This window comes from Lithobates pipiens, unplaced genomic scaffold, assembly GCF_037356315.1.
Source record: "Lithobates pipiens isolate NorthernLeopardFrog02 unplaced genomic scaffold, aLitPip1_a1.2 Scaffold_8, whole genome shotgun sequence".
In the NCBI taxonomy this organism is placed as follows: Eukaryota; Metazoa; Chordata; class Amphibia; order Anura; family Ranidae; genus Lithobates; species Lithobates pipiens.
This window is the reverse complement of record NW_027507903.1, coordinates 493,775,510-493,799,751: the sequence shown is the minus strand read 5'-3', so window position 1 is coordinate 493,799,751 and position 24,242 is coordinate 493,775,510. Positions and strand designations below refer to the sequence as shown.

The 24,242-nt window shown below is 45.0% G+C and overlaps 1 protein-coding gene across 1 annotated transcript in view; it reads left to right on the top strand.

Annotated features, from left to right (window-relative positions):
• The window catches only part of LOC143960477 (aldo-keto reductase family 1 member C1-like), a 68,823-nt gene that overhangs the window by 34,050 nt on the left and 10,531 nt on the right, over nt 1–24,242 (top strand). Inside the window, exons 4-7 of the mRNA XM_077469125.1 lie at nt 2,502–2,579; nt 5,900–6,022; nt 11,238–11,347; nt 12,353–12,518. Coding sequence (XP_077325251.1) covers nt 2,502–2,579; nt 5,900–6,022; nt 11,238–11,347; nt 12,353–12,518 — 477 coding nt within the window. The remainder of the gene's footprint in view (nt 1–2,501; nt 2,580–5,899; nt 6,023–11,237; nt 11,348–12,352; nt 12,519–24,242) is intronic.

Genomic DNA, 24,242 nt, shown 5'->3' with positions numbered 1-24,242 from the left:
TACAGACCACTTTTACCTACAGGTAAGCCTATAATAAGGCTTACCTGTAGGTGCTGAAAATATCTCCTAAACCTGCACAGTTTAGGAGATATTAGCCATATACGTCATCAGTGCATGCGCACTAAAGAAAGGGCACAGTAGTTTCTATAGGCCCCCTGCCGTGATCGTTGGCTTCCACGCGAATGCACGGGATTGATGTCTCGCGACTCTGGCCAGTCACAGAGCCAAAGTCCACGGTCCCAGAAGGAAGAGGGGTGAAGATGGACGCAGCCACCAGCGGGGACATCGGGACATTGTGGGCTTCGTTTGCAGGTAAGTGGCACATAATGAGCTAGTAAGCAATGCATACTAGCCCATTATACTTTTACTTTGCAGGGCAATAAAGAGGAAGTAAAACCCATCAGAGTTTATTTCCTCTTTAAAGGCCCACCCTCCTGTATTGACTGTAAGTAGAATCAAGGCTCTGCATTTTGGCTATTTTTTTATATCTTGTTGCCCTACCCCACTCTCCCCAGGTTTATTGGCTTTAATAAATTCTGTTAAACTCCTTAAAGTGACTGGTGTCCAATTTCTTGCACCCCACTAAGAGTCAAACGTTGCGCCATGAGGTGAAATCACTAAGCCACCTGGGTGTCCTCCACCATTACCTAGGGGTAAAGGGGTGCTACATTTAGAATGTAAAAAGGAGGAGCTAGAACACACAAATTGATTGGAACAACAAAAACTCCCAATAGGGACAAGGGCAGAGCTGTTGGAGTGATAACTCTTTGCCATACTCCCTGTCTCGAGTATACTGGTGGTGCATTTACTTTTAGAATACAAAGTTTTTTTATTGGGTAATATAGACAGTTTAATTCAGAAATGCAAAGACCATAGTGGATCTCACAGAGGTCCCATAAAAGTCAATCCTTCCTAATTGTTCAGTGTTTTAAGCTCACTAAAGATGGAATTTGGTAAACATTTTATTTTTGTATTTCTTTTCTGAAAAAGCCAGATTTTGACATAATCATCATTTAAATTCACTGTTCTGATGAAGCAAAGACAAGATGGTCAAAATTGGCTTATTGGTATGGCTACATTATTGCTTCAAGTCAGGGCCGTACCGTGCTGGTGGCGAGACCGATGCCCGCTGGGGGCGCATGCCGAGGGGGGGGGGGGGCGCTGTCCCAATCACTTCAGCAGGAACAGGCTTCAGCACTGTAGAGCAGCGGTGGGCTGGCGGCGGTGGCGCCGAACACTGCTGCTTGCTGCTGGCACTGCAGAGCCAATGATAGGGGGTGGGAGGAGTGTCATCTCCCTCTCCCTCCGGTGTCAGCTTCAGATGCTGGAGGGAGAGGGAGCGCTCTGGCGCAACTACAATAGCGGCTGAGCTGTGTGTCTCTTTCACACACAGCTCAGCCAACACTGTCAGTTCCACTGCTCCACTTCTTCCCGCCCCTCTACTCTGTCTGCCCCGCCCACACCCCCTGTGTCTGCCCCGCCCACACATCCCCGGGGAGATGTGAAGGAAGGAAGATTTAAAGGCTGCAGGCAGCCTGCTCCTGAGCCTCATCCTGGGGTGATTAAGCTCACCCTCTCTCCTGCCTTCTAGTGTGTATAGAAAATGAATTTAAGGGGTGTTCAGTGGACTCTGATGCAAGAAGGGGGCTTTGGTGAGCAGAGACCCCCTTAAATCAGTGTTCCCCTTTACATTAGGGTCCACAGAGCTCCCCCTTACAGTAAGCGGGGGCTCTGTTTGGACTCTGATGTAAGGGGGCTCTGTTTGGACTCTGATGTAAGGGGACCTCTGTGCGGACTCTGATGTAAGAGGACCTCTGTGCGGACTCTGATGTAAGGGGACCTCTGTGCGGACTCTGATGTAAGGGGACCTCTGTGCGGACTCTGATGTAAGGGGACCTCTGTGCGGACTCTGATGTAAGGGGACCTCTGTGCGGACTCTGATGTAAGGGGACCTCTGTGCGGACTCTGATGTAAGGGGACCTCTGTGCGGACTCTGATGTAAGGGGACCTCTGTGCGGACTCTGATGTAAGGGGACCTCTGTGTGGACCCTAATGTAAGGAAGCAGGGAGTGGGAGGAGCTGGAGATCTGCACAGTGAGTAGAGAGTAAAAGCTGGGGGGCATGATTGCAGGGACACTAATATAAAGGGGACTGCACTGTAAAGGGGCACTGTAATCATTACAGTGCAGTACCCTTTATATTTATATCAGTGCTCCTGCACATTATAGCGTGGTGGCCCGGCATCACACCCTGCGCCCCCCCCATCCCCTGCTCAGTCTAAATGAAAGGAAATTGATGTAAAAAAAACAAACAACTGAAATTCTAACTTTAATGAGGGGCGGGGGCGCTGATGCAGATTCTCGCCAAGGGCGCTGGAGACCCTAGGTACACCTCTGCTTCAAGTGTCCCCCCCCCCCCCCCTTACTACTAATGGTGTATCTCTGATGAAGACTACTGCCCCATTTCAAACCAGAATGTAAACATTCTTTCTTACTCCCCAGCCTGGAGATAATCCAATGCCCAAAGACGAAAATGGAAAATTGATTTTCCACAACACTGATATCCCGGATACCTGGAAGGTAAGACAGGAGATTTGGTCATTGATTCTGGGCTCAGCCATGTTTGCTGGGGAGGACTTAAAGAATATGTTAAATTATTTTAATTTCATATAAGATTTACCATACAACTTGTACTGACACAGTGCATTGTTTCAAAAATGGTCAGGTTGTCTTTCTAATTGCACAAAAACAAATACAGTAGCTTCTAACAGCTGTTAGCATTAATGAAGGCCCCTCGAACCTCCTTTAACCACTTCAGCCCCAGAAGGTTTTACCCCCTTAATGACCAGGTAATTTTTTGCGATTTGGCACTGCGTCGCTTTAACTGACAACTGCGTGGGCGTGCGACGCTGTACCCAAATAAAATTGATTTCCTTATTTCCCCACAAATAGAGCTTTCTTTTGGTGGTATTTGATCAGCTCAGGGGTTTTTATTTTTTGCACTATGAACAAATAAAAGAGGTTAGTGTTCATTATTTTATGCCAGTAGGTATTCTAAGGGAAAATCTTGTGCTAAATAAAATAAAAGACTGCTGCACTTTTATTACTCCGTGAATATGAGGAGGTGAAAAATAGGTGCTAAAAATATAAAAGATATGCGCTGTCTTGTGTAAACCAACAAAATAGAATATTATGACCCAACACAAAATATTTAACCATGTAATTATGCCAACATGTGACACAAATATTAAAAAAGGATATCACACAATATTGTGTAATATTTATTTTTAATATTTGTGCCATTATGTTGGCATAATTACATGGTGAAATAATTTGTGTTGAGACACAATATTCAATTTTTTCTTGGTTTACACAAGACAGCGCATATCTTTTATATTTTGAGCACCAATATGTATTCTGCTACACATTCAGCAGATTCAGCTATCACAAGTGTCCCCCCCCCCCGGGTGTGATTTTTTGTCACAGCTTTATTGACAGTTTTGACCATGCCAGCAATTGATGTTGCTTAATGGGCTATGCCCTCAAGTTCAATTCTGGGGTCAGTCTAACGTCCTGGTACTGATGGTGAGGACAGACCTCTTAGCCCTTGTACACACGATCAGAGATTCAGACGGAATGTATCCTATTGGGCCATTTTGTCAGATAATCCGACTGTGTGTGGTATGCATCGGACCGTTTCCATCGGAATATCCGTCGGACGCAATTTTCCAACTTGTTGGAAATATTTTCCGACAAACTGGTCCGATCGGACATACTCCGATCATGTGTAGAGAATTTTGATCGGACAAAGTGCCACGCATGCTCAGATCAAATTCCTACATCAAAGCTATTGGCTACTAGCGTGAACGTAGTCCCGTCGTAATGAAATAACGTCATCACGCTCTGAACAATCGGATTTTCCGACAATTTGGTCCGATCGTGTGTATGCAACAGTTTCGGACACAATCCATCGGACAAAATCCGTCGGACAAAATCCAATGGATTTGGTTGGCAGAATGTCCGACCGTGTGTACAAGGGCTTAGACTATGAGTTCATGTTTTATGGGTGCTCACAGTATAACTGTGACTGGCATGGTTGTTTGGTACATTTGGAAAGTTGTTACTTTTGCAAAGTTATATAAAGCTGTGGCCTTGCCCTATTTCCAACTTAACCACTTCCCGACCAGCGCACGACGATGTACGTCGACAGAATGGCACGGGCAGGCATATTGGCGTACATGTACGTCCAATATTCGTTGCCGCCGTGCCATCGGGAGCGCGCCACCGGCGGCGTGCTCGCGCGCTGGTCGGGACCCCCGTGAGTCCGGTCGCGGGACCCGCGGACTCGATCGCCGCGGGCATCCCCGCAATCGTCTCACGGAGCGGCCGAATGGAGGAAATGCTGTATAAACAACATTTTTCCATTCTGCCTAGCAACTAGTGACGCTGATCTCTGCTCCATGTGATTGGAGCAGAGATCAGTGTACACTAAATGAAAGCCCAACCCCCCCACAGTTAGTAACACACCCCTAGGAACACTTAACCCCTACACTGCCACCCACTGGTTAACCCTTTCACTGCCAGTGTCATTTACACAGGAATCACTGCATTTATATAGCAGTGATTACTGTATAAATGACAATGGTCCCAAAAATGTGTCAAAAATGTCCGATGGGTCCCCCACAATGTCGCAGTCACAATAAAAATCGCAGATCGCCGCCATTACTAGTAAAAAAAAAAATAATAAAAAATTATTAATAAAAATGCTATAAAACTATCCCTATTTTGTAAACGCTATAACTTTTGCGCAAACCAATCAATAATCGCTTATTGTGATTTTTTTTACCAAAAATATGTAGAAGAATACGTATCGGCCTAAACTGAGGGAAAAAAATGTTTTTTTATATATTTTTGGGGGATATTTATTATTACAAAAAGTAAAAAATAATGCGTTTTTTTCAAAATTATCGCTCTATTTTTGTTTATAGCGCAAAAAATAAAAACCGCAGGGGTGATCAAATACCACCAAAAGAAAGCTCTATTTGTGGGAAAAAAAGGACGTTAATTTTGTTTGGGAGCCACGTCGCACGACCGCGCAACTGTCAGTTAAAGCGACGCAGTGCCGAATCGCAAAAAGTGGTCTGGTCTTTGACCAGCAAATTGGTCCGGTCTGAAAGTGGTTAAAGCAGAGTTCTCAAAGAAAAGACCACCTTTCCACCCCTCGTTTTTGGATATTAAATGTTTTTTTTTTCTTATTGTATAGTACCTTTTTATGAAGTACAGCCTGTACTTACAATCCATCCGGTCCACAGCGCAGGACGTCATACCCTCTTGTGCAGCGAACCCCCCCCCCCGCTGTCTTCTGGGTCCTGTGTGTGTCCCAGAAAATAGCTGGCCATTCAGAAAGCGCCATGCGACTCGCACATGTGGAGTAGGAAATGGGCACTGAAGCCGCAAGGCTCCATTGCCTGTTTCCCTTAGACTGCGCCTGCACCTGATCCGATAGATGGATCGGCCTCAGAGGACCAACATCGTACGCTCCCTGGACAGGTAAGTGTCCTTATTAAAAGTCAGCAGCTACAGTGTTTGCGGGTGGAACACCGCTTTAATCAGCTTCCGTGTCTTTTTGGGGGGCAAGGTATTGGTTTATTAGTTGGTCATAAATAAGCCTATGATTCTCAGCAGTCATGTCCTTATGTTGCTTGAGGGAGTATTTGACTACTTTTAGGGTTCAGGAAGGATTTCTTTTTTATTAGAAATGTATAAGGCTTTTTGACTTCTTCTGAATCAAATGTAAGTATAGGGTTCTAAAGATGTAACATGTTTTTAGTTTGTTTAATTCAATGGATGTGTGTCTCTGGTTTTAAGCTAACTAACTAATGTAAACTGGCGATTTCCAGGCTTTGGAGGCTTGTAAAGATGCCGGGTTGGTCAGATCAATCGGTGTGTCCAACTTTAACCGCAAACAACTGGAGCTGATCCTAAATGCACCCGGACTGAAGTATAAACCTGTCTGTAACCAGGTAACTACAGTGAATAAAATGAGAAGAGACTTTAGGAAACATAGCATTTGTACAAAAAAAAAAGGTAAATTGATTTACCTTATCTGGCCAGTTTGCCTCCACTCCTCTGCTGCTGCATGCCAGACAATACAGCCACACCTTATGCTCTTCCTTCTTACCGCTTATTGGCTGGGGTATACTTAATCCTGGCAATGCCTGCAGACTTCTTGCCTTTACATTGTTCTTGTATCTTTTTGCACCTGATTCAAAATTCACAAGCCCTGTGCATGGGTTTCTCCACATGCCTCATTATCTGTCCTTTTCCCATATCTGTATCTTGATCTGCCTGTTGCTTGAACTGACACTTGACTGTATTAACCACATTTTCTGCCTACCGCCTTGGCCTACCTTTCTGCATGTCTCCCTGACTAAGCACTTTCTGGGGCCATTAGTGTGTAGACCATCAGTGGGACATCAAGTCCATCAAAGTCCAACCTATGTGTGTGATCATATGTCAGTATTACATTGTATATCCCTGTATGTTGTGGTCGTTCAGGTGCTTATCTAATAGTTTCAAAAAAACTATCGATGCTCACTGCTGAGACCACTGCATGTGGAAGGGCATTCCACATCCTTGCCGTTCTTATAGTAAAGAACCCTCTACGTACAGTAGTTTAAGGTTAAACCTCTTTTCTTCTCATTTTAATGAGTGGCAACGTGTCTTGTTAAACTCCCTTCCGCAAAAAAAGTTTTATCCCTATTATGGGGGTCACCAGTATGGTATTTGTAAATTGAAATCATATCCCCTCTCAAGCATCTCTTCTCCAGGGAGAATAAGTTTAGTGCTCGTAACCTTTCCTTATAACCAATATCCTCAAGACCCTTTATTAGCTTTGTTGCCCTTCTTTGTACTCGCTCCATTTCCAGTACATCCTTCCTGAGGACTGGTGCCCAGAACCGGAAAGCATATTCTAGGTGCGGCCAGACCGAAGTCTTGTAGAGCGGGAGAATTATCGTTTTATCTCTGGAGTTGATTCTCTTTTTAATGCATGGCAATATTCGGTTTGTTTTGTTTGCAGCGGCTTGGCATTGCATGCCATTGCTAAGCCTATCATCTACTAGGACCCCCAGGACCTTTTCCATCCTAGATTCCCCCAGAGGTTCTCCCCCCAGTGTGGGATTGCATTCATATTTTTGCCACCCAAATGCATTATTTTACATTTTTCCACATTAAACCTCATTTGCCATGTAGTTGCCCACCCCATTAATTTGTTCAGATCTTTTTGCAAGGTCTCCACACACTGCAGAGAGGTTATTGCCCTGCTTAGCTTAGTATTGTCCACAAATCCAGAGATTAAACTGTTTACCCCATCCTCCAGGTCATTTATGAACAAATTAAATAGGATTGGTCCCAGCACAGAACCCTGGGGGACCCCACTAACCACCCCTGACCATTCCGAGTACTCCCTATTTATCAACACCCCCTGAACTTGCCCTTGTAGCCAGTTTTCAATCCATGTACTCACCTCCATGCCAACTGACCTTATTTTGTACAGTAAATATTTATGGGGAACTGTGTCAAATGCTTTTGCAAAAAGATACACCACGTCTACGGCCTTCCTTTATCTAGATGGCAACTCACCCTCTCATAGAAGGGTAATAGATTGGTTTGGCAGGAACGATTCTTCATGAATTCATGCTGATTACTTCTAATAATACCGTTCTCATTACTAAAGTCTTGTACATAGTCCCTTATCATCCCCTCCAAGAGCTTGCATACTATTGATGTTAGGCTAACTGGTTTGTAATTCCCAGGGATGTATTTTGGACCCTTTTTAAATATTGGTGCTACATTGGCTTTTCTCCAATCAGCTGTTACCATTCCAGTCAGTAGACTGTCAGTAAAAATTAGAAACAATGGTCTGGCAATTACTTGAGTTCCCTAAGTACCCTCAGATGCAAGCCCCGGTCCCGGTGATTTATTAATGTCAAGTTTCCCAAGTCTAATTTTAATTCTGTCCTCTGTTAACCATGGAGGTGCTTCCTGTGATGTGTCATGAGGATAAACACTGCAGTTTTGGTTACTGAAGCCCCCGATTCCCTTGTGAAGACTGAGAAGAATAAATTCAATACCTTCGCCATCTCCCCATCCTTTGTAATCAGATGTCCTTCCTCATTTTTTATGGGGCCAATATAGTCTGTCCTCCCTTTTTTACTGTTTACATACTTAAAGAATTTCTTGGGATTTTGTTTGCTCTCCTCTGCTCTGTGTCTTCCGTGTTCTATCTTAGCCTTATCCTTAATTGCACCCTTACATTTCTTGTTGCATTCTTTATAAAGTCTGAATGCTGATGCCTCAACCTTGCATTTTTTGAAGGCCTTCTCCTTTGCTTTTATATGCATTTTTACATTGGAGCTAAGCCATCCACTTTTGTTCGCTCTTTTAAATCTATTACCCAGTGGGATGCATTGGGGAATGCCCTTATTTAATATGCTCCTAAAGCAAACCCATCTCTCCTCCGTGTTCTTAGTTCCTAAGATTTTATCCCAATTCATGCCTTCTAGCAAGGTTCGTAGTTTAGGGAAGTTGGCTCTGTTGAAATTCAGTGTCTTTGTATTCCCCTTATATTTCCTATTTGTTTGATTTATACTGAAGCCAATTGACCTGTGATCGCTGTTTCCTAAATTGCCCATATTTCCACATCAGTGATCAGGTCTGTATTGTTGGTAATCAGTAGATCCAGTAACGCTTTATTTATAGTTGGTGCGTCTACCATCTGAACCGTGAAATTGTCCTGCAAGACATTTAGGAACTGGCGAGCCTTAGACGAATGCGTGGTTCCCTCCGCCCAGTCTATGTCTGGATAATTAAAATCCCCCATTATGATAACACTTCCCATCCTTGCTGCTAATCCAACTTGTGATAGGAGATCCGTCTCCCCCTCCTCCCCCAGGTTAGGGAGCCTATAGCATACTCCCAGTATTATTTTCCCGATTATATCGATTCACCTGTTCAGAGGCTGCCAGGCCCAGGTACCAGAGCACAACAACAAACTTAGGCTCAGTCTGTGAGTGTCTATGGAAGAATTATTCCAGTATTTGAACACAGGTGGGTAAAGGGATGATGGTGCAGGATACTCCAAAACACAAACAGGTACAAGAGGACAGATTCACAAGCAAAGACCTTCGGTAGCAGCCTTAAGTATTGCTGGAGGTAAAAGGTGATAGCCAGCTAGTGTGAAACTCTGTAAGAGCAGTCACAGTCCTTGTAGCAACCTCTGGCATCTAACTCTCAAAGGACAAGCACACCTTGAAATCTAGGTAAGGTCCTACTCAAAATGTCCAGAGACAGCTCCAACCAGCTTCCCTACAATATACTTCAGTGAAAGGGATTCTACTCCAGTCCAGCTTCCAAAGGTAGCATCCTCCAGCAAATGTCTTTAAGTGTAGGGTCCCCCAGGCCCTTCAGCCAAGCACATGCTGAGGTCTGACAACAACAGCTCTTCAGTAACACAGGCTGTCTCCCAGAGGGAGAGGTCCCAGGAGAGAGAAAGAGCTCTGAACAGACCCTCCCAAACAACTATCTTCTCCACAGCCCCACCTTCTGTGCCTGCCCCACATGGATTGGCTAAAGTTAGATAAATATTCATAACCCAATGGCTAACCTTCCTACTAAATTTATGAAAGCGTCTTCCAGAGGCAGGCGGCAGCAATCAACCTCCTGGCTTAGAGAAACCTGACCAGACCTAAAAAAAACATTGCTGCTCAGCTGGGTACAGCAGAGCCAAAACTAAATTTAGCCAGCCTAGAGCAGGAGCACTACATTCATTTTCTTCATCCTCTGCAAATATATGAATCTCCCAAGTACCACATGCACCCTCAGCCACTTGTTCTGCTTAGCCTGAGAATATGCCATTGTGTAAAGAGTGCAGAGCCAACCAAGGAAACCTTGCCTTAAGGAAACAGACAATGCTATAGGTTAAGGATCAGTAAGCCATTGATCCTGATCTACCAGTTGATCGCAGGCATTCGGCAGGTAGATTAGGAACACAGCCCTGCATTGCTGGTCCTTCCATTCCTTCAGAGCGGGACATATTACAGTATGGGAGCTGCTGGAGTTAACTGTTCACATTACCCAGCAGGTGATTGGTTAATAGGAATCTGAGTGGTCCTAGCAACCAATCACCAGCTTGTTCATGTGAAAAGGTAATTCTGGCATTTCCCACTTCCGCCTTCCATCCAGTACTATGACACCTCTCGCTCTCCTCTCTGCTGCACAGTGTTAACCAGTGTAAGGTAAGAGACTGCTACCTACAATGTGTGTGTGTGTGTGGGGGGGGGGGGCAGAGGAACCTACAGTGGGGTGTGAAGGGGACAGGTGACACTCGTTTGAGGGGAGGGCACTGCTATGGGGGAACAGAGGACACTACAGGAAGGGGAGGGGTGATGTGAAGGGACACAGGGGCACAGGGCACTGCTATGGTGGGGGCTCAGGACACTACAGGGGGGGGATGTGATGCAAAGGGGACAGAGGGGAAGAGGACACTACAATTGGGGCTGTGATGGGGTGATGTGAAGAGGAGCAAAAGACACTGCTTATTGTTTTTTTTTTTTGTAAGGGCTTTCCACCCCCTCCCTCCCCTCTTACCTGAGACACTTTAATTTCCTCAGTGTTGTCCAGGTAGATCTCAACCTCTGCTATAGGTTGCCTACCCCTGCTATAGGTGACGTTACACTAGCCAGCCATATTCTCTGACCCCATGAACAGGATTAAGCATTATGGCTAGGTAATTTTATATTGGCTGCTGAGATACTTCTTACAAATGCCAGTGAAGTTTCTCATTTATCCAGGTCAGGGTATAGCAAGTAGAAGCGGGTTCCATCCAACTGGACCTGTTCAAGATGTTTTACCATCCAAGCTTCCTCATTGCCCCCCCCCCCTCTTTCAACACAAAAGAAATAGGATTAAACAATTATGATTGCCTTGGTACTGTTATCGAATGCTTCCAGGCGGCACTACAGAAGTCATTGCACCTCACCAATGTCTTTTGGCAATGCTGAGTGCTTGAAATACTGTAAGAATGTTCTCTTACTAATTGCAGAGGAGTTTGTAGGGGGGGGGTTAAAGTCATGAGTTAACAGGTATATACATTTTTTTTTCTTGCATACTGAAATATGTTTTTAGCATGGAGTTCTTCTTAACCAGTTTCTCCTTAACCAATGTTTCTCTCTGCAGGTGGAGTGTCATATATACCTCAATCAGGGTAAAATGTTAGAATTCTGCAAATCCAAAGACATTGTACTGGTCGGGTACAGTGTCCTGGGATCTAGTAGAGCTGAGGGCTGGTAAGTGCGGATGCAACAAATTAAGAACCTAGGTCATACCTTATACACCTCAGAGAGTCCTTTTCCAGATGCAGACTTATGTAGCTGCCAATGCCTGCTGTTTGACAGCTAAGGTCCTGTTTTGTGAGTCTTTGTTGCTATCATCAACTAATTCAGCAATAATCAGCCAAAATAGCTGTTACTCGATAGTGTCTCAAAAAATGTGAACAAACACTGATGTTTTACTATTACTGTGGCTGTCGGAGAAACAAATCTTTTCCAGAATCACTGTAAAAATAATAATATATTTTTTATATATATATATATATATATATATATATATATATATATATATATATATAAAATCCCCCCCCCCCTTGTTTAACCCTTTTATTATCCATTTTTTTGGAGAAAAGTCTCTCAATATAAATTCCTTCATTCCTTTCCTTTTTTTTATTTTTTATTCTTACACACACATACATTATAGCATATATTGTTGAGGTATGGGAATCCTATAAACGGGCAGCAATTATTTATTTTTTTCACAGAAACAAATGTTATTTTTTCTGAAGTTAAATTTAAGCTAGTTTTATGTGGTCAGCTTAGATGAGTTCTTTAGCAATGTCATCCAGTTGGGCTCTTTTCTTTAACACTGGCGGACTCCACAAGCATTTCCACCTGCTCAGCGGGGGATCTCTCTCTTTCTCTCTCTCTCTCTCTCTCTCTCTCTCTCTCTCTCTCTCTTTTCTGCAGAGCAGACACAGCCTGCTTTACTCTATGAGTGGTCGGAGGTCTGTTTACATCCAACTGTCATCTGGCGGATCGGCTAGAATGTTGATGGGTGTAAACAAACGCATGTCCGTTTACATCCACTGCTCCATAGAGGGCAGTGGATGGTTTGATCATGTTCGCCTGTCAGTTTATTAGTCCACCTGTGTGAAAAGGGACTAGTGGTTTGGATTAACTTTGATACTGATAGTAAAAGATTGGGAAGTAAACAAGCTTCTTGTGTTTCTTCTCTAAAAGGGTAAACCAAAATACTCCCCAAATGCTGGAAGATCCCGTACTCAAAGAAGTTGCGAAGCAGATTGGACGAACAGTGGCACAAGTGGCAATGCGTTATCTGTTGCAGAGAGGGATTGTCATTGTTGCAAAGAGCTTCACCCCAGAGAGAATCAAACAGAACTTCCAGGTGACGCACAGAGTTAACCATGCAGAAATTTCAGACACTAAACACATAAAAGTAGGGTACTCCTTAAACAAATGTCCATACAACAAAGATGTAATAAAATAAACAAATTCTTTATTATGAATAACAAACACTACAAGTACAAAGAATCCCACAAATGTAACCCACAGCAAAAACTCATGAAAAAAAAAGATAAATACCATGCTACTGGTCCCTTTTTATAAAGATCATTAACCACTTGCTTACTGGGCACTTAAACACCATTCTGCCCAGACCAATTTTCAGCTTTCGGTGCTCTCACAATTTGAATGACAATTACTCAGTCATGCAACACTGTACCCAAATGAATTTTTTGTCCTTTTTTTCCCACAAATAGAGCTTTCTTTTGGTGGTATTTGATCACCTCTGGGGTTTTTATTTTTTGCGCTATAAATGAAAAAAGACCGAAAATTTTGAAAAAAAACGCATATTTCTTTGTTTCTGTGACAAAATTATGCAAATTATTAATTTTTCTTCATAAATTTTGGTCACAATTTATACTGCTACATATCTTTGGTAAAAATAACCCAAATTAGTGGATATTATTTGGTCTTTGTGAAAGTTAGAGAGTCTACAAGCTGTGGTGCGAATCGCACAAAATTGATCACATCTGATGTACTGGTGGCCTATCTCGCTTCTTGTGACCCGAACAAGTCAGAAAAGTATAAATACCCCCCAAATGACCCCTTTTTGGAAAGTAGACATTCCAAGGTATTTAGTAAGAGGCATGGTGAGCTTTTTGATGTTGTCATTTTTTTCCCACAATTCTTTGCAAAATGAAGATTTTTCATTTTTTTTATTTTTCTCCACAAAATTGTCATTGTAATAGGTTATTTCTCTCACGTGGCATGTGTATACCACAAATGACACCCCCCAAAAAATTCTGCTACTCCTCCTGAATATTACAATACCACATGTGTGGGACTTTTTCACAGCCTGGCCACATAGAGAGGCCCAACATGCAGGGAGCGCCATCACGTGTTCTAGAAGCATAAATTACACATCTAACTTGTTGACTATTTATTACACTTTTGAAATACCAGGACAATGACACGTGACACTGATGACAGATGGCACTAATACGTGGCACTGATGACACGTGGCACTGATGACAGATGGCACTAATATGTGGCACTGATGACAGATGACACTAATATGTGGCACTGATGACACGTGGCAGTAATACGTGGCACTGATGACACGTGGCACTAATACGTGGCACTGATGGCACGTGGCACTAATACGTGGCACTGATGACACGTGGCACTAATACGTGGCACTAATACGTGCCACCGGTGACAGATGGCACTAATACGTGGCACCAATGACGCGTGACACTGATGACAGATGGCACTGATAAGTGGCATTGATGACACGTGACACTGACAACAGATGGCACGTGACACTGACAGGTGGCACTGATGACAAATGGCACTGATACATGGCACTGATGACAAATGGCACTGACACGTGGCACTGACGACACGTGGCACTGACGACACGTGGCACTGACGACACGTGGCACTGGGGGCAGGTGGCACTGGGGGCAGGTGGCACTGGGGTGGATGGCACTGGGGGCAGGTAGCACTGGGGTGGATGGCACTGGGGGCAGGTAGCACTGGGGTGGATGGCACTGGGGGCAGGTAGCACTGGGGTGGATGGCACTGGGGGCAGGTAGCACTGGGGTGGATGGCACTGGGGGCAGGTAGCACTGGGGTGGATGGCACTGGGGGCAGGTGGCACTGGGGTGGATGGCACTGGGGGCAGGTGGCACTGGGGTGGATGGCACTGGGGGCAGGTGGCACTGGGGTGGATGGCACTGGGGCGGATGGCACTGGGGCAGATGGCACTGGGGCGGATGGCACTGCTGGGGGTGGATGGCACTGCTAGGGGAGGATGGCACTGCTAGGGGAGGATGGCACTTTATTTTATTTTTTTACTTTTTTTTCTTTCACAGTCAGAACGGCTGCCGCTGCAGCCGTTCATCTCTCCCCTCTCGCACTGTCTGTGCGAGGAGGGAGAGCGGCGCTGAGAGATGATCTCATATGTAAACATATGAGATCATCTCCCATTGGATACGCCGATCACGCTGTAAACGGCCGCTGTGATTGGCCGTTTACAGCGATCTGTGTTTGCCTGTCCCCGGGGGACACGGCGAACACAGAACTTCCGCGATGCGCGCCCGCGGCGGCGCGCATTGCGGAAGTAAACATCACGCCGTCCAGGGACGACAACCCGGACGAAGGCGCCTGCTCTACTGCCGTCATTCGGCCATAGGGCGGGCGCGAGGAGGTTAAAGGGGTTGTAAAGTAATTTATTTATTTATTTAAATAACAAACATGTTATACTTACCTCCACTGTGCAGCTCATTTTGCACAGAGTGGCCTCGAACCTGCTCGTCTGGGGTCCCTCGGCGGCTGTCTCTGCTTCCTCCCGCAGGTACTTCTCGCGTTCATGCGAGCTCCCTCACAGGGTGAGAAGCACCTGCGGACACGCTTGCGTGATACAGCCGGCGGCTATAGCTGCTCGCTGTATCACACGGCCCCGCCCCAGCGCACCACTTCATTGAATGTGATTGACAGCAGCGTGAGCCAATGGCTGCACTGCTTTCAATCCATCCACTCCAGCCAATCAGCGGCCAGGCTGAGCGGCGAAGAGGACGTCGGGGGCGAGCGCGGGACTTTCGAGGGGTCAGGTAAGTAAAACGGGGGGACTGGGGGCGCCGGCACTGTCAGATGTTTTTTCACCTTAAATGCATAGAATGCATTAAGGTGAAAAAATATTTACCTTTACAACCCCTTTAATATAAATATTAGCACAAGTAGGTACAAAGATGAACATGCTAAATCTCACTAATGAAAAAATGAAATGCAACTGAATCTAATCTTTACAAACGCTTTGCGCCATGAGTTGCGCAACGACCGTTTTTGTATTCACAAAGCATTTGCGCCTGTAACACAGCACAATTCCCCATTTACTATCAACAGGAGGCGGCGATCTGTGCGCCGCTAAAGACCTGGTGCACGCATTATTCAACTCAGAATTAAAAGAAGGTGGAAGTGCCAATATTATGGGGGTGATGTGTGTGATGTGAGGAAGTATAGTTATAACTATCCAAGTAACAAATATGCCCAAAATAGAATGGAAAAGTAACTTTCTCTGAGCAAGCTTGCTGCGCCTGCAAATACACTTGGAACTGCGCAAGGTCAGTTTATGCACTGCGCATGCGCAAGCAGCATTTGTGCATGTTCAAGTTGGTTCACTGCGCCGGCAAAATCTTGAACAGGCGCACCTCTCAACTTGACTTTTTTTGTTTTTTTTGCGCTGGTTCACTTCTATGTTTTTTTTAAGGCTATTTGCACACAGGTCATGTTGGCATTAAGAAAAAATAAAAATTAAGAAAAATAAATGCGTGGTGGTCCACCGAAATTCCATACCAGGCCCTTCAGGTCTGGTATGGATATTAGGGAGAACCCCACGCTAAAAAAAAGAAATGGCGTGGGGGCCCCCCTCAAAATCCATACCAGATCCTTATGCGAGCATGCAACCTGGCAGGCCGCAGGAAAAGAGGGGGGGTGAGAGAGCACCCCACCTCCTAAACCGTACCAGGCCACATACCCTCAACATTGGGAGGGTGCTTTGGGGTACCCCCCAAAGCACCTTGTCCCCATGTTGATGAGGACAAGGGCCTCATCCCCACAACCCTGGCTGGTGGTTGTGGGGGTCTGCGGGTGGGGGGCTTATCGCAATCTGGAAGCTCCCTTTAACAAATCAGATCCCGCCCCCCCCCCCCCCTGTGTGAAATGGTAAGGGTACCCCTACCATTTCACCAAAAAAGTGACAAAAGTGTTAAAAATGACAAGAGACAGTTTTTGACAAGTCCCTTATTAAAGTCTTCTTCTTTCATCTTCCTTCTTCTGGTCTTCATGCTCGGCTAAAGGTCTGATATGGATTTTGAGGGGGACCCCACGCTATTTATTTTTTTTTGGCATGGAGTTCCGCTTAAAATCCATGCCAAGACCTGAAGGGCCTGGTATGGATTTTGAGGGGGACCCCCACGCAATTTTTTTTTTGGAGCGGGTTTCCCCTTAACCACTTGCCGACCGCCGCACGACGATATACGTCGGCAGAATGGCACGGGCAGGCATATGGGCGTATATATAAGTCCCTGCCTGCCCGCGGGTGGGGGGCCCGATCGGGCCCCCCCCCGGTGCCTGCGGCGGTCGGCATTCCTTCGAGAGCGATCCGGGATGAGGGGGCGGCCATTCATTCATGGCCACCCCCTCGCGATCGCTCTCGACGAATGGAAATCCCCCGTGACATCACTTCCTCTCCTGTAATGTAAACACAGGAGAGGAAGTGATGTATTCTCTCCTCCGTGTCGGTATTTTTCGTTCCGACACGGAGGAGAGCGGATCGGTGAGTTGCACCAACACTCTACACACACAGTAGAACATGCCAGGCACACTCACACCCCCCCTTTACCCCCCGATCACCCCCCCAATTACCCCTGCCCCCCAGTCACAGTGACACCAATGTCATTTTTTTTTTATTTTTTTGCATTGGTGTCATTTGTGACTGTAATAACTGTTAGGGCAGTTAGAGTTAGCCCCCTTTAGTTCTAATGTACCCCCCTAACCCCCCCAATAAAGGTTTAACCCCGTGATCACCCCCCGTCGCCAGTGTCACTAAGGCTGGGTTCACATTGCAGCGGTTTATGAGAACGAATGTGATTCGCACCGCACTGCAGTGCAAATCACATCCGATCTCTGTGCGATTCGAGTTCAGCCATTCGCCGCACCCGCCGCACCCGCCGCAAATTCGCACGGGACCCTTTTTTTGGCCCGCAGCAGAATCGGATCGCATGGGTGTTCACACCATGCGATCCGAGTTTGCAGATCGCACTGCGATATGCGAACTGATCTGGGGGTGTCAGTAACATTTCACTGACACTCCCAGCAGTTCGCATAGGGCAGTGTGAACTGCCGCCGGGAGGCATGCGATGCGGGAACCCGCCGCGGATTCGCGGCGTTTCCGCATCGCTCCAGTGTGAACCCAGCCTAATAAGCGATCATTTTTCTGATCGCCGTATTAGTGTCACCGGTGACGCTAGTTAGGCAGGTAGGTATTTAGGTTCGCCGCAGCTTTTTATAGCGCCAGGGACCCCCATATACTACCGCATAAAGCCCCCTGATTGCCCCCTAGTTAACCCTTTCACCAGTGATCACCATATAACTGTTACAGGTGACGCTGGTTGGTTAGTTATTTTTTTATAGTTTCAGGGCACCCGCCATTTATTACCTAATAAAGGTTTAACCCCCTGATCACCCGGCGGGTGTCATTTGTGACTAATAACTGTTAGGGCAGTTAGGGTTAGCCCCCTTTAGTTCTAAGGTACCCCCCTAACCCCCCCAATAAAGGTTTAACCCCGTGATCACCCCCCGTCGCCAGTGTCACTAAGGCTGGGTTCACATTGCAGCGGTTTGAGAACGGATGTGATTCGCACCGCACTGCAGTGCAAATCACATCCGATCTCTGTGCGATTCGAGTTCAGCCATTCGCCGCAAATTCGCACGGGACCCTTTTTTTGGCCCGCAGCAGAATCGGATCGCATGGGTGTTCACACCATGCGATCCGAGTTTGCAGAGCTCACTGCGATATGCGAACTGATCTGGGGGTGTCAGTAACATTTCACTGACACTCCCAGCAGTTCGCATAGGGCAGTGTGAACTGCCGCCGGGAGGCATGCGATGCGGGAACCCGCCGCGCATTCGTGGCGTTCCCGCATCGCTCCAGTGTGAACCCAGCCTAATAAGCGATCGTTTTTCTGATCGCTGTATTAGTGTCACAGGTGACGCTAGTTAGGCAGGTAGGTATTTAGGTTCGCCGCAGCTTTTTATAGCGCCAGGGACCCCCATATACTACCGCATAAAGCCCCCTGATTGCCCCCTAGTTAACCCTTTCACCAGTGATCACCATATAACTGTTACAGGTGACGCTGGTTGGTTAGTTATTTTTTTATAGTTTCAGGGCACCCGCCATTTATTACCTAGTCTCACTAGTGTACCCCTAAATTTAGGGGTGTCTAATTTCCAAAATGGGGTCATTTGGGGGGGGTTTGTGCCATCTTGGCATTTTATGGCCTTCAAAACTGTAACGCCCTTAGAAAGCCTGAAGGCGGTGCTTGGTTTTCGGGGCCCCGTACGCGGCTAGGCTCCCAAAAAGTCCCACATATGTGGTATCCCCGTACTCAGGAGAAGCAGCAGAATTTATTTTGGGGTGTCATTTCACATATGCCCATGGCATGCGTGAGCAATATATCATTTAGTGACAACTTTGTGAAAAAAAAAAAAAAAGTTTGTAATTTTCCCGCAACTTGTGGCAAAATATAAAATATTCCATGGACTCAACATGCCTCTCAGCAAATAGCTTGGGGTGTCTACTTTCTAAAATGGGGTCATTTGTGGGGGTTTTGTGCCATCTTGGCATTTTATGGCCTTCAAAACTGTAATAGGTAGTGAGAAGTGAACTCAAAAATTTACGCCCTTAGAAAGCCTGAAGGCGGTGCTTGGTTTTCGGGGCCCCGTACGCGGCTAGGCTCCCAAAAAGTCCCACATATGTGTTATCCCCGTACTCAGGAGAAGCAGCAGAATTTATTTTGGGGTGTCATTTCACATACGCCCATAGCATGTGTGAGCAATATATCATTTAGTGACAACTTTGTGAAAAAAAAAAAAAAAGTTTGTAATTTTCCCGCAACTTGTGGCAAAATATAAAATATTCCATGGACTCAACATGCCTCTCAGCAAATAGCTTGGGGTGTCTACTTTCTAAAATGGGGGCATTTGTGGGGGTTTTGTGCCATCTTGGCATTTTATGGCCTTCAAAACTGTAATAGGTAGTGAGAAGTGAACTCAAAAATTTACGCCCTTAGAAAGCCTGAAGGCGGTGCTTGGTTTTCGGGGCCCCGTACGCGGCTAGGCTCCCAAAAAGTCCCACATATGTGGTATCCCCGTACTCAGGAGAAGCAGCAGAATTTATTTTGGGGTGTCATTTCACATACGCCCATAGCATGTGTGAGCAATATATCATTTAGTGACAACTTTGTGTAAAAAAAAAAAAAAAATTTTTTTTTTGTCATTATTCAATCGCTTGAGGCAAAAAAATAAAATATTCAATGGGCTCAACATGCCTCTTATCAATTTCCTTAGGGGGTCTACTTTCCAAAATGGGGTCATTTGGGGGGGTTTTGTACTGCCCTGCCATTTTAGCACCTCAAGAAATGAGATAGGCAGTCGTAAACTAAAAGCTGCGTAAATTCCAGAAAACGTACCTTAGTTTGTAGATGTGACAACTTTTGCGCAAACCAATAAATATACAATTATTGACTTTTTTTTTACCAAAGACATGTGGCTGAATACATTTTGGCCTAAATGTATGACTAAAATTGAGTTTATTGGATTTTTCTAATAACAAAAAGTAGAAAATATCATTTTTTTTCAAAATTTGCGGTCTTTTTACGTTTATATTGCAAAAAATAAAAATCGCAGAGGCAATCAAATACCATCAAAAGAAAGCTCTATTTGTGGGAAGAAAAGGACGCAAATTTTGTTTGGGTACAACATTGCATGACCGCGCAATTACCAGTTAAAGCAGCGCAGTGCCAAAGTGTAAAAAGACCTCTGGTCATTTACCAGCAAAATGGTCCGGTCTGAAAGTGGTTAATATTCATACCAGACCTGAAGGGCCTGGTATGATCTTGGAGGGGAACCCATGCCATTTTTTATTTTTTTTAAGTCGCCTGGCCTGGGGGCAACTTAAAGTTGTGTTGTAAGTCGTCCCAAGTCGCGCTGTGATTCACACTCAAGTCGTGTCCAAGTTGCCTCCCAAAGTTGCGCTGGAAGTCATGTTGCCCCTGTGAGAATGGACTATTAATGATACGACGTGCGCTATTATCAATGGGATATTATCAGGCGTGGCGGCATATTATCAGTTGCACTTATGCGTGCGCCAGTTCATATGCTCGCTTAATAATTTATCTGGCGCACAAATTGAGGTATGAACCGGTGCAGCGCATTCATCTTAGTAAATCAGCCCCACTGTGTATCCCAGAATATTCAATAATAACAAGAGGTTAAATAGCAACTGGTGCCTAAACATTCTACACATATTAGGGCTTATGCATAGAATAGGGTTTTTGTGGTGTTTTACGCTGTTGGTTACATATGCGGGAGACTTTATACTTGTGCAGTGTTTGTTATTCTAATATAGAATTGTTCTTTTTTTTAACAGTTCTGTTCTGATATATTCCTTTTGTGGTGTGTGTATTTGTTTAGGGGGTACCCTATTTTTTGTCTAGTGTCTTAATGGTATCCCCCTGTTTGCACACTTGATTAATCTGATATTCACTTTAAGCATCCAGAAATATATTGTTAGTCTATAAGAAATCCTTGTTAAAGCGAACTGCCGCTCATCGGAACCCCCCCCCCCCCCCCCCTCCAGTGTCAAAGTTGGCCCTTTCAGGGGGGAGGGGGTGCAGATACCTGTCTAAGACACGGGAGTCTATGCTTCTTCCTGTCCCGCCGCTCTGTCTGCTGGGACACACACGAGTCCCAGAGACAGAGCGGACCATTCCCATTGTACTCTGCGACTCGCGCATGCGCAGTAGGGAACCGGGAAGTGAAGCCACAATGCTTCACTTCCTGATTCCCTCACAGAGAATGGCGGCGGCAGCAGCCGAGAGTCATGCGATCGAACGGCCTTGGCTGCCGACATCGCTGGCCCCCGGGACAGGTGAGTGTCTATTTATTAAAAGTCAGCAGCTGTAGTATTTATAGCTGCTGGCTTTTAATATTTTTTTTTCCAGTGGACTCCCTCTTTAACGCCTAGTTCCCTCTAAGACCTCTTTCACACTGGGGTGGTTTTCAGGTGCTTTAGCACTGGAAATAGCCTCTGCTAAGCGCTTGAAAACTCATTCATTCAAGTGTGACTCATTGGCGGATCCAGAGTCTAATGACACGAGGGGCACTGGCAAAAATTTTGCGGGCAATTTGTCGGGGCAATGGCTGGTGTTGGCACTTCAATCATTACGGCACCGTGGTTGTTATGGTGTCAGGATAATTCAAGCGCATTATTTCTATTATTACATTGTAATGTATAATGAAATAGTTCAACTCACCATAATGCAGAATCAGTGGGAGCCCTGGGTGTGTCACTTGGGTGTGTCAATTGCCATCGTCACCTGCCAACAGATGCGGATTGTCACATGCCAGTGACAGTGTCCCTGTTGTCCCAGAGTGAGGGCAGGCAGTCAGAGATTATGTCATCTCTCTGCTGCCCACGCCTGCACGGTAATGGCAGTGTTCTTTTAGATTCAGAAATGCGGTGATGCATGAGGGCGGTGAGAAACACTGATGCCTCCAGCTTTCATATTTAAGGGGGGCACATGGAGGGACAGGGACAAAAGTAGGGGGGCAACTATAAAATGCAATTATATACATATATATATATATATATATATATATATATATATATATATATATATACACGCGCACGTGCGCACACACACACGCAAACAGGAAGGGGAGGACAGGGTGGATGCAGCCAGGTGGAGGGGAGGACAGGGTGGATGCAGCCAGGTGGAAGGGAGGACAGGGTGGATACAGCCAGGTGGAAGAGAGGACAGTGTGGATGCAGCCAGTGGGGGCAGGAATATCTTCCCAGTGGGTAAGACATAAAGAAAACCCTGACAGAAAAGTTAACTTGTCCTGTCCAAAACTAAATAAATACATTGAGCTTAAAAAAACATTTGCATCACATTTCAGGGCATGTTGCACCGTTGGTATCAGCCAGTATCCCTCTCCAAAGGAGCTTGCAGTTCCCACCATAGTCCTAGGTTAATTCTGACTTTATTGGCCCTATCACTAGGCGTTGACATTAACCACTTGACCACTGGGCACTTAAACACCCTTAATAACCAGACCAATTTTCAGCTTTCGGTGCTCTCACATTTTGAATGACAATTACTCAGTCATGCAACACTGGACCTATAGGAAATTTTTGTCCTTTTTTTCACACAAATAGAGCTTTCTTTTGGTGGTATTTAATCACCGCTCGTTTTTTTAATTTTTTGTGCTATAAAAGAAAAAATACCGAAAATTCTGTAAAAAAAAGAATTTTTCTTTGTTTCTGTTATAAAATTTAGCAGATTAGTAATTTTTTCTTCATAAATTTTGGCCAAAATTTATACCACTACATATCTTTGGTAAAAATAAGTACAAATTGGTGGATATTATTTGGTCTTTGTGAAAGTTATAGAGTCCACAAGCTATGGTGCCAATATCTGAAAATTGATCACACCTGAAGTACTGACGGCCTATTTCAATTCTGGAGACCCTAACATGCCAGAAAAGTACAAATACCCCCCAAATGACCCCTTTTTGGAAAGAAGACATTCCAATGTATTTAGTAAGAGGCATGATGAGTTTTTTGAAGTTGTCATTTTTTCCCACAATTCTTTGCAAAATCAAGATTTTTTAACTTTTTTTTTTTTTCACAAAAGTGTCATATTATCAGTTTATTTCTAACACACAGCATATGCATACCACAAATTACACCCCAAAACACATTCTGCTATTACTCCCGAGTACGGCGTTACCACATGTGTGAGACTTTTACACAGCGTGGCCACATACAGAGGCCCAACATGCAGGGAGCACCATCAGGCGTTCAGGAGCACCCAGGACAATTCTGACATTTCTCTCCTACATGTAAAAATCATCATTTATTTGCTAGAAAATTACATAGAATCCCAAAACATTATATATGTTTTTTTAGCAAACAACCTGGAGAATACAATGGTGGTCGTTGCAACTTTTTATCTCGCACGGTATTTGCGCAGCAATTTTTCGAATGCTTTTTTTTGGAAAAAAAACAGTTTTGTGCTTAAAAAAAAAAGAACACAGTAAAGTTAGCCCAATTTTTGCATAATAAGAAAGATGAAGTTACGCAGAGTAAATAGATACCTAACATGTCACTCTTCAAAATTTCACATGCTCGTGGAATGGCGCCAAACGTCGCTACTTAAAAATCCCCATAGGCGACGCCTTTAATTTTTTTTTTACTGGTTACATGTTTTGAGTTACAGAGGAGTTCTAGGGCTAGAATTATTGCTCTCGCTCTAACGTTCGCAGCGATACCTCACATGTGTGGTTTGAACACCGTTTTCATATGTGGGCGGGACTTACGTATGCATTCGCTTCTGTATGAGAGCACACGGGGACAGGGGCGCTTTAAAACATTTTTTTTTTTTTATTGTTCATTTTACTTTATTTATTTTAGTCTGACATTTTTTCCCCCCAAAAAAAAATGTTTTGATCACTTTTTATTCCTATTACAAGGAATGTAAACATCCCTTGTAATAGGAATATGGCATGACAGGTCCTCTTTACAGTGAAAAAGATTCTGGCTTTGATCGTATTGGCGAGTCGGTAGAGGCACCGGAGGGCGGCGGGGGATGTCTATGGCTGGGTATTGCAGGGTATCACCGACTATGGCTGGGTATTGCAGGGTATCTCCGAGTATGGCTGGGTATCTCCGAGTATGGCAATTTATGGCAGGGTACTGCAGAGTATTGGCGGGTACTGCAGAGTATTGGCGGGTGTTGCAGAGTATTGGCGGGTGTTGCAG